Source organism: Cyprinodon tularosa, unplaced genomic scaffold (assembly GCF_016077235.1).
Source record: "Cyprinodon tularosa strain WSP-4 unplaced genomic scaffold, ASM1607723v1 ctg218, whole genome shotgun sequence".
NCBI lineage: Eukaryota > Metazoa > Chordata > Actinopteri > Cyprinodontiformes > Cyprinodontidae > Cyprinodon > Cyprinodon tularosa.
The window spans coordinates 126,160-140,311 of NW_024038814.1; the positions used below are offsets into that span (position 1 = coordinate 126,160).

The 14,152-nt window shown below is 41.6% G+C and overlaps 1 protein-coding gene across 2 annotated transcripts in view; it reads right to left on the reverse strand.

The window, feature by feature from the left end:
• Positions 1–4,186: 4,186 nt before the first annotated feature.
• Positions 4,187–14,152, reverse strand: part of nova2 (NOVA alternative splicing regulator 2) — an 86,798-nt gene continuing 76,832 nt past the window's right edge. Inside the window, exon 5 of one of the 2 annotated variants that reach the window (XM_038285959.1) lies at positions 4,187–12,981. In XM_038285959.1, the coding sequence (XP_038141887.1) occupies positions 11,959–12,981 (1,023 nt within the window). In that variant the 3' untranslated portion in view covers positions 4,187–11,958. The remainder of the gene's footprint in view (positions 12,982–14,152) is intronic. The other variant, XM_038285960.1, reaches the window with a different exon arrangement.

The window sequence follows — 14,152 nt, forward strand, 5'->3', positions numbered from 1 at the left end:
TATGCTCAGTGTGAGGAATTGCATTCAAGTCAATGAGTCGATGCAATCAACTGGTTTTCCTTAGATAGAAAACTTTGAATCTGCGTTATATAAATATACCAAATTGAATTATTCTCTTTTTTCGGATTAAAAGTAACTAGTAAAAATAACTGTTTAGAATGTTTCAAACAACTTTTTTGTTTTTATGGTATTTTTTAATGAAATTTCTCATCTCCTCAGAGCTGCTCACCTAGGGATGGTCGCATTGATGTTACAGAAAAAGTTAATTCATTGTGTTGACATTTGGCTCCCAGCAGTTCACCCTCCAAGAAACGGTGAAATAATTAAATGAGTAAAGAGAATTGTAAAATTTTCAGTGTGAATATAACAAAAAAAGTAACGCAACTGTTTTGATCTGTTTTCTCAAAAATCTAAAAATGAGCTAAAACATAAGGATACAGAGTGATCTTCTCGCTGGAAGCTGGAGGAACTTCTTTAAGTGGCTTATGGAGGAAGGTATGTGGGAGGAGTGTGACAAGTGGCGGTTCGTACCATGCTGTGAACTGTGACTCCATTTCCTTGGGGTGGGTGGGCTTTGCAAAAGCCGCTAGCCGCTTAGCCGATGACATGGAGAGAGTCGAATTGGCCAGAGGTCACAGGAGCTGACGGTGGAATCATGGCGGATGCAAAAGGTGCAGGTGTTGGTCGGATGACTCTGGTGCACAGGAGGATTGTGGGTAGATGGATATGTCAGAGTATAACCCTGCCCATTCTTGATCGGAGGGAAGACGATAACCGTTTTAAAAACCTGATTGTCTTCAATTTTAGTGCTGCTCTAACATGAACCCTCAGGGGAAACATTGTACCCAGGAACCATGCTGGATGAGCTTTTATTCTGAAACTTACCTCTGAATAGTTCATCTACAGATCTAAGCAAAGCAAAATATATATAAAAAAAACCCGAAACAAAACCCTGTTACTGACTTTTCAAACAAATGGGAGGATTTACTGCTTTAGACTAAAAATGTTACTTTGCTTCAATGATTTATTTTACCCATAACCATGTACAAATAAACAAAACCTTTACAGCTTTGTATGGTCACACATTTAGCATTCATTGGTCCAAAAGAACTCCTCACGGGCGACATAAAAATTTAGACACCGACTGATTCCTAGCATCAGGCATCTTAATGTTGCTCTGATGTCACAAATGTACCATCCATTCTAACAGTTTCATTGCAAATAAAATAGTCACATGCAATGATTGAAAAAAATTACATTACCTCATGTCACATAGAAAGTAAGCGAAAAGTTCCATTATTTAGAAATAAGTACTCTTTAGAGATTTGTCTCTCTCTCTCTCTCTCTCTCTTTTTTTTTTTTTTTTGAAGTCCTACACATTCTGTCAACAGCATTGTTGGTCTCATTTGGGTTGTAAACATAAGTTACAGGACCGAGCTGCATTTAGCTGGCTGCGTACCATCTCTCAAGAGAATTGGTCAATCAATACTATCAATCAGCTGATGGAGAAGATTTGGTCAGTAGTCAATCGGGGAATACAAATGATTTTCTCATATGATCGTCTTTGGGCTCAGTTTGGGGCAACAAGACACCAGTGAGAGACTGGAGAACAGACTCAACAGTTAATCTGTTTAAAACACCCTGAGAATCACAACTACATTTCTTTTATCTCTCCTCCCTTCTTCCTAATCTCTCGTTTTCTCTGTTTCTTCCTCTAAGAGCAAATCATAGGTAGGTGGGCGTGGCGTTGTCAGTTGGGAAAAATGACTGGTTGGTTGGTTTGTTGTTGTGGAAGTCAGTTGCGTGGCAACTGGCTCCTCTGTGGTTGGCATGGAAACAGGTTAAGGTGGATTCTGACCTGGTAAAGGTAGTATGCAGCACGTACAGTAGTATGAACAATAGGATGCAGTAAGCAGCTCTGGGGAAAAGGACGATCTTGATTTGAAAATTAAAGCAATGATTTTGGATGAGTGAAATGATGTAAAATAAGTGCACCTCATGAAGATCAAAGGTTCGGTTTAGTCTGAAACTGCCGAAATGCATTCTAACACATAGAGATTTGACACATCTGCCACATCCGTTTCTGTCCCCATCCGCTGAATATACAAATTACATTTTTGTTGCACAACAACTACATCTGCTTTCGTCAGAAAAAACAGTCCCAGTAAAATTGTTCTCAGAGATATACGTGATTCGCCCTGAGCAACAAAGACATGTTCTCCTTTACTGGAAGGTTCCTATTTTAAGTGTTAGTGCATTAAGCACCACCACAGAGTAAAATTTGTTCACCTCCATGGTGCTTGAGTCAGAAATCCAAAGGACAGACATGTTAAAACTGCTAAAAACATAATTAAATTAAACCTTTGGGGAATCAAACTTGAGGTGCACTTTGTCTTGAATTAGGCCAGGCTTTGTTTGGTTTTAAACCCTTGGGAAAACACTCTATGTAAGCTTTTATCCCCAGATCTGTCGGCATGTAACAGTAGATTGTGACAGTAGTATGTTATCGATGGAGAACATCACATGGGGCTGACGTGGTGTGCAGCAAAGGATGGCGCAGGGGTAGGCGGTAGTGGTGGACAGTGATTGGTTGATTTGGTTGGTCAGGTGACTGAAGGGGTTATGGACAGTCGAGTTGAGTCAGATCACATGATGAGGGTTTTCAGCTATAACGTCAGGAGGTTCCATCAGGGAGCATGGAAGCCTGACAGGTTTTAGCTTTTGGTGGACACTGGACAGAAACACCCACCCCGAACCCCACCCTCACAGAAATCACACACACAGACACCCCATGACAGACATGCATTCAAAGGCAAGTTAGCAGAGCATTCGTTTGCAGATTCATTCCAGAGACAACACACATCTCTCTCCCGACCTTGCATTCGGTCCCACCCCGGACTTGCGATGTGTTACTGTGATGATGCAGAGTGTGGTGGAAGGTGAAGAATAAGACAACGGAAGACAGGTGATGCTAAAATGAACATTTATAATGACTGCTGTTGCTGTCGCAAAATAAGAATCCTTAAAAAAAGACCTCATATATATATTAGCACTAGATTGCCCACTTCACTGGTAATCCACAAGTCAAGAAACACAACTCACTAGTTTTTTGTTTTTTTTTTGCTTTACAAACACAATGCTACAATTACATTAAATATTCAATAATCTTTAAGTCAGTTAATGAATGTTGTTAAAAGCAACCACTAAGATACTAAAAATGAAAACAAAACAATAGTATTAATTCACCTTTTTTCCAGTCATTCCCTTTTCTTGTTGCGAAGTTATTTATTAATAGTATATCAATAATAGTCTGAGAAATAAATAGCTCATGTGGTGTTCTCAGGGCGATGGGGCAGGCAGCATAAATCAAGAGTGGAGCTGAGAGCAATGCAATGAAATGGTGCAGTTGAATCTCACTCAATTTACTGCTTTTCGAAAATGTCTCGATGTAGAGGCGGAAAACATGGAGATATGATTCAAGTTTGGTTCTGCAGGCGTCCGGGTGGTTGAAGGGCACCTGCAGAGAATCTCTGGATGTAAACCACGACTGTATTGCAGAGAGCGTCAGCAGCTCAGCCTCCTCCTTTTAAACCCCAGGAGGAACTTCTTTCTGTTTCTAAAAAATTATATTTAGTTCCTGGGATTTTTTATTTTTTCTCTCCAAAACAGAGGAGCTGAGTCATTTTATATGATTCCATGATGATATGTCTCTAACACTACAACTACGGCTTGATAATGCCACTACAACTAACTGTTAGAAAAAACATCAACAAATGCACATGAACAAGCCTACATCGAGAATGGCTTGGACTCGTTCTCGTTGTTAGTAATTGCTATCTGATGAGCACAGTTTTCTAGAGAGTTTGCAAGCCAACAGGAAAGCTAACAGTGATCACAGGAGGTAAATCAACACTAATAACAACAGCACAGGGCAACACAGTAGAACTACCAGAGCCGATTATACAGGCAGACCCTAACTATGGGATTCAGGAGTGGGATGATCGCCTCCACGAGTTTCTCTCTTTATGCTGCCGGCCCCTTTCTGCTTAACACTTCTCTCTTTACAGATTGGCAAAACTCTGACAAAAATATTTACAATGAGAGAGAAAAAAATGAAATCGTGGTGAAACAGTTGCTTAGTGTTTTTATCTTTTTTTTGTTTGTCTGCGTTTCCTTTTTTGGGATCACTTTCATGTATTTTTTTTTTTCTTCTTTTATTTATTTATTTATTTTTTTAGACTTGTATCTCAGAGAAATGTCCCCAATGATGAGCAACAAACAAACAAACAAAAAAGAAAAAAATCCAATCACATCAGCTAGCATTGCACAGTCTCAAGAGAGGTTTTGGGGATGGAATGGAGAGTTATCGTCCAAACAGTTGGATGAACACAGAAGTGGGGGAGGAGGAGGAGGAAGGTCAATAAAGTTCATGAGGGGGTGAAAGTTCAAAAAGTTCGAGAAGACAGAGGATGGCTGCGCAGCTGACGGTGCGTAAACACTCCCCACACACACCACTGCACGGAGGGCGGTGCATGTGTCGGCGTGCGTGGTTTGGATGTTAAACGACAAACAGAAACAAAAAAATCATCATTAGAAAATGGAGTTTTTGAATCTTTCCCATTGAGAAAAATCAAATGGAGCGAGAGCGAGAGGAGGGGGGAGGATTACAGAAAAAGTAAGAGAAAAGAGGTGGGGACGGGGCGGAGATACAGAGAGAGGAGGGAGGTGAGGAGAGTGAAAGGTGCCCCCAACACCATGGCACACAATCAATGGAGTCCAACAGGCTGAAGAAATGACAGAATTAGGAAAGCAGCTGGCATGAGCGGTAGGGCTGTTTTTTTTTGTTTTTTTTTTTAGGTTGAGAGGCAGGACAGTAGGTAGGTAGCCAACCTGCAGAGGGGTTAATCCTTGTCGGGTTTAGCTCTGTGAGGGGGGGTGGTGAGAAGGAGGAGGAGAAGGTGGTGGTGGTAGGGGGGCAAGGTGCTGTTCAGTTGAGACGTCATGAGCGACATCATGTTATGAAGGCGGAGCATGCTGGCTTCATGGGTGCTTCCAGGATGGATGTCCAAGACACAAGAACAACTCAAAGAAACGCTTGGAATGGTAGTAGAAGTCGCTGTTGTCATTTTTGTTTTCCTCTCTGTTCTATTTTGGCACTCGAGAGAAGAGACTCGTGGGAGGCGGAGGAGGAAAGTGTGTGCAGTGAGTGTATGTTTGGGCGAGGAGGAGGAGGAGGAGGAAGAGTGGGCAGTGAAAGTGCACAAAACGAGGGCATGGAGTGTGTACTTTGTGTGTGTGTGTGGAAAACGGGTAAACAGGCTACACACAGAAATGGCATTTTGTTAAAACAGGTTCGGGTTAGAGCATACAATACAAATCAAAACCAGGGAAGTAAGTAAATTAAAAGAGCGAGAAGAAGAAACAGAAGAACAGTGATATGACAAATGCAGTCTACAGTCGCTGGTGTTTCAATGGGCAACAAGTTTTGGGAGAAGAGGAAGGGGGATAAGGAAGGGAAGTCTTTTAAAACACTGGATGTTGTTTGAAGGGGGTCAGGGTGATAAGTGTGAGTGAGAGCAGGTTCCTAGAGGTAGGTGAAGTTGGGGCGGGGGGGGGCATAGAAATAGAAGAAGCAATGAGCTCCCCTTTCAACAAGGTTAGCGGTTAAATTAGCATTTATCTACACATCACAGTCAAATTAAAACCATGGGGAAAATAATGACTTATTGGCTATCAACAAAGACACCATGAGCACAGAGCTGATCTATAGCGGACAAACCCAGAGAGAGGGACAGAAGGAGCATGCACATCTAAACACACAAAACACCTACATCAATGCTAAAAATCTACAGTAGTCTTACACTCTGACCCCCACCTCAGCTTGGCCTGCCTTGCACAGTGTCAGCAGAGAGTTTAGTGCAAACATATAACTCAGAGCAAGAAATGGGAACATTATTCCTAGGGAGTTAGGGCCAAGATCCAGTTCCGACCCAATTACAAAACTGTCTAAATTGACAAAAATAACAGAGAGGGTCGGTAGTGAAAATGAAATACCTAAAACATTCAGGCTTAAGTCAAAAAAGCTAATAGAGGTGTTGGGATTCAACATAGATTGAAACTTCCCAAAACGGTTCATTTTGGGGGGATATAACCTAGATTTAGTATTTAACGTAAACTAGAGATGCACTGATCAGGCTTTTAATGGCAGCTACTGATTTCCTTTAAGGACTGAAATGACACAAATTAATTCATATAAGCTTAGTTTAGTAGACTGAACCCCAGTTGGCCTTGGCAGATGGCCTCTCACACTTAAAACCTGGTTCTGCTGGAGGTTTCTTCCTAAGTTTTTCCTCTCCACTGTCGCTACAAGCATGCTTAATGTGAGGGATTTCATCCGAGTCAATGACTCAAAGCAATCAACTGGTTTTCCTTAGATAGAAAACTTTGAATCAATTTCCCACCATACTGTTATCACACTTTAAAGTTCTTCTGGTGAGATGACAGAATGCTTGGAGCTCTCCTCTGATTTTCCACTGCTGCACACTGCCAGTCAGATGGTTCAAATAAAGTTTTTTTCTTAACCCAGTCAATGAAATATATATTTTTCTGAATTAAAAAATAATTATCAGCAGCAATAATAAGACAATAATGGTTTGGAAGCTAGAAATACACCAGACCACAAATCCTGGCAGCCAGATTAACCCAACAGTATGTTGGGTTAATTAACTAAGTAAATTAAATACAGGAGAGGTGAAACAAATGGAGGATATTCAAAAAATTCTAACTTATGAGTAGGTATTAAAATAACTGCCAATAAATACTGTATTGGGATAGTAATTCTAGTGATTATGCTGTTAAAATGTGATATTATCCCACAACTAAATCCAAGGCTTTTATGGAAGCAAATGCAGGTTACTGTTTTGTGGCATCCAATCATACTTAAAGCATCTCTGCCATCACCTTTGAAAGGGGGATCATATAAAAAACATTAGGATCCGTTGACCGGATCAGTGCATCCCAAGTAAAAACACAAACCCTCCTGAGTTCTTCACCAGAGGAAGACCTAAACAGGTGGCAAAAAGGACGTTTTATCTCCTTCTACCTCGGCGTACCTGGATTATTTCTGAACTGGTTTAACTGGTTGGTTCAGATGCTCCAGATCAACCAAATGCATCAATGCCAAGACAAGCCAGAGATCAAGCGAGGGGGTATAAAAGAACACACGACAGAGTGCATCTACAGGTTAGTAATGTTAGAATAAAAAAACCCACAGAGAAAAACATGAAAAGCTCCTGCAGCACGAGTTGTCAAAGAAAGTGAAGTTAATGAAATGAAGAGAACATTCGTGAACAATCTCCGTCTAGATTTTACACTAAATCCTAAGAAATATATAGATTTGTTTATGTGCACTTAAAAAATGTTTTATTCCGAGCTCGCAAACGAAAAAAAAAAATAGTTCAAGAGCTTTGTTCATATCCCTCCTGCAAAGGTTTAGTCAATTTAAACAAAAAAAAAAAAAAGGCTTTTCTTTTGTAACGACAAAATCAAACCTGTAGCACAGACATTTGGCAGGTTTAACGCAACTGCATGGAATAACAACAGTTTGAACGCATGTGAAACAATATCAAAATGCTCTACCCTTATCGACATGCAGAGATTTGTTTCAGAAAATCAACAACACACACTGCCTATTTTTTTATTCATTTGTTTTTGTTAGATTTTTTTTTTACCTTTTTTTTGTTCACGCTTCACTTTGATATCATGCAATATAGACGTGCAAAAAAGATAACATCTATTTCCACAAAATACATTTAATTTTTTGATGTAACTATAAAAGGTTGTATTTAAGAATGCTATCTTAGTCACATTTTTCTTTAGCATGATGATGCTAACCTATCGCTATATTGATCAGTCGAGCCCCAGAGTTGTAGTGCTGTTGCATTCTGGGAGTGCATTTCCCAGAGGATCGGCTAACGCTGACATGGCGGCCCCTTCTTGAGCAGGAAGGACAAAATAGGACTTTAACGCAAAGATATATTGAGGTGCTTCGTCTTTACGTCTATTTCTTAAAAACGTCTACGGGAACCTCACCCTTACTATAAATATGGTTCATTTGGCACTTTTCACATTTTCTTAATATAAAAGGAGGTCTCTTCTTAGCTAATGAGTGTTTTGACTTAACATGTTAAGAGTTTTAGCTCCTTCAAGACATATTTTGGCACAAAATTAACTTATTGTCAGCATCTACCAGAGCGGTATTTAACACTGCCCCCTAAAACTAGCTGCTCCAGCTAAAGGACAGGTTCCGATATGTTTTAAACTTGTCGTCTTAGTACATCAGTTATTATTAAATAGCAGCATTTCCACGAATAAAAAAAAAAAAAGAGATGTACATCAGTAAACCTATCCAACATCTAAACCTAAAAGCTCCTACACGGCAGACAGAGGACGGGACAACACGATATGCCGAAACGAGTATTGCTTCCAGTACTTGTCACATTTTCATTTTAGTCTCCTAATGTTGAGATAGCTAAAAGAATATTTTAAAGTTTGATCAATGATATGAAATATAACTCCTTCTCACATTAATCGATGCCTTCTTAGGTCTATATACTGTTAAAGCACTTCCCTTCTTGAACAATACTATACCGTGCTGCATGCATGCTTTCTGCATATTTCACCTCTAAGTTTTACAGATGTTTTTTTTTTATTTATCTGCCTTGGACTTTTAAAAATTAGAAATATGCCTTAAAGTGACTTGATTCTACGGCGGAATAAACAAGTTCCAGCAAGCTATCTTAGCTTGACAAATGAAGCACAGTATATGTTCGATGTAGAATGGGAGCGCACATTCCACCTACGCGCTTTTTTACAATACTATTTACCATCAAAATCCAGTCAAACCCCTGACAAACTTCAAATACTACCTCTTGATATGTGTTTTAGCAATATGGGAATCCAACTTAACAATACTTGTCTTGAGAGTCACAAAGAAAAATGCGTTGATTTAAGGTGGACAGTTTTCTTGCACTGCGTCCTGCCAGCTCTCACTTCCTCCTTAGAGGTGGTCCTCTGCAGCCCACAGGAGGACAGACTCAATCTGAGGCATTTGCTGGGGCAAGCAGCAGACATGCATCGATCGAAAACACCAGACATAGTCACCCATGGAGCGATGTGTTAGGAGGAGAAGGGGGTGTAAGAATGGGAGTGCACTGGAAAACTGAGGACGAGTGGGAGGGGTGAGGAGAGTGTGGATGGTGTTAGATGGGAGTAAAGAAGCCTCCTTACCAAGTTGTGGAGATTAAACCCTCACTGGCGCTCCAACAGAGAATGACCTTCGATAGCAATATGTCTGATTCGGGATCCAATTGTTGCCTTTCTTTTTTTTTTATCTAAAAAAATGAAGTTTAATTTCCCTGACCTCGTTTTTTGGGTAAAAGAAAAATCAAACACCCCCCTCCTCATTATTAGCATTTTACATTCTGTCTGAACTCTTGTTCAGACCTTTTATTCTTCCAGGGATTAGCCTATTGGATGTATAACACTGAGCTGCATTTAAAAAAAATAAAATTTGATCCAGTCTTCTTAACCTGCTGCTGGAAACCCAACTCTTCCCCAACACCCTGCCCTCTGATCTCAAGGAGAAAGGAGCTGACCTAAACCTCAACTGATTGATCTTTTTCATCGACCTAGTCTCTTCCTACGCCTTCAGAATTCAGATACGACATGCTTTGTCATCAAGTTCTTCATATGCATTCTACATATATTTGATATATGTGGATTTTTGTTTGTTTTTTTCCCTGCCAGTCATGATGCCATCTGCAGCACACATCCCCGACCTCGTAGGTCGGGGAAACTGCTCTCTAGCTTCACAGTGCATTAAGACAAAAACAAATTCAGTGTACTCCGATTGTAAAAAAAAAAAAAAAAACACAAACAAAATATATTCAACACAATAAAACAACAGCATCTTCAGCAGCCTTGTGGGTCTACATTGGGCAGTAAACGATAAGGAGCTCTGCTCCCTGGATGTGTGTTGAAAATTTCGAATCTGCTCTTTACCTTGTGGCAGTTGGACGGTTCCTTGATAAGGGCGAGTATCGGTGGGGTTATTCATCTCTTTCACTGATATGCATGCTGCCTTTGAAGAGCAAATCTGCACGCAAGGCTGGCAGATTTAGCAGTGTACCCCAGACAAATGACGCTCCCTCGTAACATTTCAGTGTTTTTCGTTTTCTACTCATCGGTTGTGTTTTCTCAGTAGTATGCTGTTAATCTTAAGTGCTCTATCTTGATCTAGTCTGTGGGTTGGAGGTTAAACTAAGGGGGGTTGGAAGACCACAGGCTGAAAAGCAGCAGTTCAACCGAGACTGAGTCTAAAATCAACGGCTCATCTTCATTCGTTTTTAGTTGCAGTTTTGCACTGAAGGTAGCCTGCAACATTTCACTACAGCTACATACAGCAGTGATATTTCGCAGCATGAGAAGGAGTAGCTGAGCAGGATAAACAGGTATTTAGGGTTACTATAGCTGCACTGCAGTCTGTGGTGGGAGTGGTTCCTGCTAAACTAGAAATCTTACTGGCTCCAAAGATATGATGAATTCCCTTTTGTAGCACCAAATACGGCATTGTATTGTTTCCTTTCAGCGTGTGCATGCGTGTGTGCATGTGTTGGTAAGTGTGTGCATTCCCTGTTCTGCTCTTTGACTGGATATATCGCTCTAAGGATCTTACTGCCAGGGGCTGCTCCCTTACTAGACATAAATAAGACATATATTACACTATTTGACATTACTATTCCTCTTCAGTCCACTTACATGAAAACAAAAGATTTAAACCAAAACAATAGTCTCATTTACATTCATGTCAACCTGAATTCACAGATTAAAAAAGAAGACTGCGCTCTATCCGGGCGATATTATTAATAAATAGCGACAATAGTGATAATTCCTGTCGTAATAAGACAATATAATCGTTAGTATTATTACTATAGGAGACTATAGAGATGCTGACGAGCCTGTGTGTTTGCCGGAGTTGGCAGGTTAAGGCGTCGCACTACATCTTGTCAGCAGGATGTGCTGAAACACTAGCGCCACATTTGGAGGAAGGTGTGTGCCTTTACACACCTGCAGGTTGTAGGGTGCATGTGAAATAAAGAAGTGCCCTCACCCTCTTTTTCCTTCGCCGTTGTCCCAATGAGGGAGGCGAAGATATATGCAGAGTTAGGTGGGCGGATGCGAGGACATTTCTTTCCTTACACACTCGGCTAAAGTTTGCAATCTTGTTCTTTTTCAAACTGTTAAAAAGGGGAAGGGTGAAGCAAGGGGGGTGGGGGTGGGGTTCTGCTGGACGGGGGGCAAATTTCCTCCAACAAAAACGAAAAACCTGTTTGAGGGTACAGTTTGTGGGCTGGAGGGAAAGGGATAGGTAAGGTTTGGATCCCGGTGGGATTCAGGAGGGTTGTACCCTGTAAACACCAACCCTCCACCTCACCATACCTTAATCCCTCCCCCTCCCCGCACTCTGTAGCCTCTCAGGCAGTCTGCCTGTCTAAATGGCATTCAGCTCTGTCCACACAATACACAAACAGACAGCTTAATTTACTGAACAAAACAAAACAATAAAACAAAACAATAAAAATTCCCAAAAGGTCAAGACGTTAAGTAATAAAACCTTATTTACATTTTACACATTTTTTTCTTGGTTTTTCAGCGTAAGAACTCGCTCTCCTCCCTCCTCGTCTTCTCAGCACATTTTTGCTTTGAGTCAAAAAACTTTTTTTTTTTAATATAGAATACTGAAAACACGCAGAAGAAAACGGCGCAAACGATTCCTTCCAATATTCGTTCTCTCCTCTCCTTTTTCCATTCTCCCTTTCACTTTTTTTTACTCTCCTCCCCCAAGCCCCCATTCCTTTTTTTCCTCTTTTCCTCCTCATTTCTCATCGGCTGTCAGGTTTAGCCCACCTTCTGTGGGTTGGTGGCGCGTACCCCCTGCTCGTAGGTGATTCGCTGGCTGATCAGGTACTGTGCAGCCTGTGTGGCCGCCTGGGATCCCGTGATGGTCACCTTCCTGTTCCGGGTTCCTGGGATGAACTCGCCTTTCTTGGAGATCTGGATCCTGGCTCCGGTCAGCTCCTGGTACTCCACTAGTGTCTTCCCTCCTTTCCCCAAGATGGCTCCAACAAGGTTTTCTGGGACGGCAATCTCAACCACTTCCTTTGCTCCTTCTGCCATCTTCTCCGTCGCCAGAAGAGACGACGCCATAAGTGGGGATGCTGCACTCAAGTAACCATTAGTGGCTCCCGTAGCAGCAGCCAATGATCCCAGAGAGAGGCCTCCAAGACTGGCGGCGGAATGAGCTGCACTGGTAGATGCATCGCTAGCATATGATGCTAACAAATTGGCTGCAGCAGCTGCTGCCGGGTTGGCATTAGCTGCTACAGCAGCTAAAACCCCTGAAGCGGCCGCGGGATTCAGCCCCAGGCCAAGAGAGTTGGTGTTGTAACCATAACTGGCCAAGGTGTTGAGAGCGGAGGTGATGGCGAGCAAGTCGTTGCCTGAGAAGCTGGACATGGTGGTTGGGAAGGCGCCAACTCCTGCCAAGCCTGCCTGGCCAAGCAGAGAGGAGGCTGTAGCTGCTGCAGCGGCCGCTGCTGCTGGCATTACCTCGGTGGAGTTGGCGTATGGAGAGCCAGTGGGATTAGAGTTGGCCACTGGCCCTGTGATGTTTGAGTAGGAGATGTTCAGGCAGGAGGAGCTCTGTGGATCTTCCTGAATCTTCTGGATGATGATCTCCACAGCTTTACGGTTTTGCTCGGGCTCGCCACTGATGGTGACCACACGCTCCTGCAGGTTGATCCCCTCAGGTTTCTGGGATAGTTGGACCCATGCTCCAGACTGCTCCATTACTGCCTTGACTGTAGCGCCGCCTTTACCAATGATAAGCCCAGCTGTACTGTTGGGGACAATCAGCTTCGCCTGTTGGGATGGGTGGGGGGGTTTGGAGGAAAAAAGAAAAAACATTATCAGAAGCTATTGGTTAGAAGCAATATGGTCTCTGTTTAGCCTAGCACTGCTTTAGCCATGATCAGGCTGTTTGAAAAAATGTGATTGTCTCCACCTTGTGGCTTTCCATCAGTATTGCACTAATGTAAAGTGATATTTCAGCTTTTGAAAAGAAGAAATACCATCACACAAATGAGGATTAAACATCTTCAGCCATATACGAGAGGTAAAAAAAGAAAGGAGCATTCTTTAAAAGAGTGCAAATAATGTGAAAACACTGTGAAAATGAAAAACTGTGCAAAGGTTTTTTTTCTTCATTGCTTTGGTGGAAAATTAGAGAGAGAGGAGGAGAGGTAGAAAGAGGTAAACAGAGTGGGAGGGAAGGATGGATGAGACAGAGAGAGTAGAAAGAGGAATGCTAAAGAGGCTACTTCGGTGGAAAAAAATAACATCGACTCCCGGGGGTCAGCGTTGCCATGGAAACACAGCTTCCACATTCAAAGGGTAGAGAAAGGGAACAGGGCACACACAGATGCAAACACACAATTTTCACGGCCAAATGTAGTGCTGTAAATCAAATTCTACGTGTAAATACTTGTTGGGTTTTTTTTTGGCAAGAGTTCATCAGACAGGTGTCCAGATGTAAAACTGTGTTCAGCTAAGGAACGAGGTTTACGCTGCAGAAATACTCAGAGCAGTGAGTCTGGAGAATAAGAGCATTATTTAGACATCATCACAGGGAAGATATTAATCTATTTATGGAGAAGATGGTGTCATTTGCATTGGCAGCAAACCTGAAGGAGCGACTACAACTGCAAGTTAAGATCTATCTTTTTTTTTTAAACTAAATACCGGTAACATATTAAATTAAAATAAATTAAATAAATGTTTTAAAGTGGTAAAAAATCTACCAAAAGCGACAGCTTGATTGGTGGTGGTGAATCTCCGGCTGCCACTTTAACAAGTGAGTTAAAACCTTAAAGTCTTTGGTAGAAAACTGATGATTACGGATTGTTTTACAGCATCAATGTAAAAACCAACAAAACATTGATTCAAAAGTTTTCACTGTGAGAAAATTAAAATGCTTTAAAAAACCATCACAGGCTTCAGAACCAAATAGAACATCATCTCCACACAATCTAAC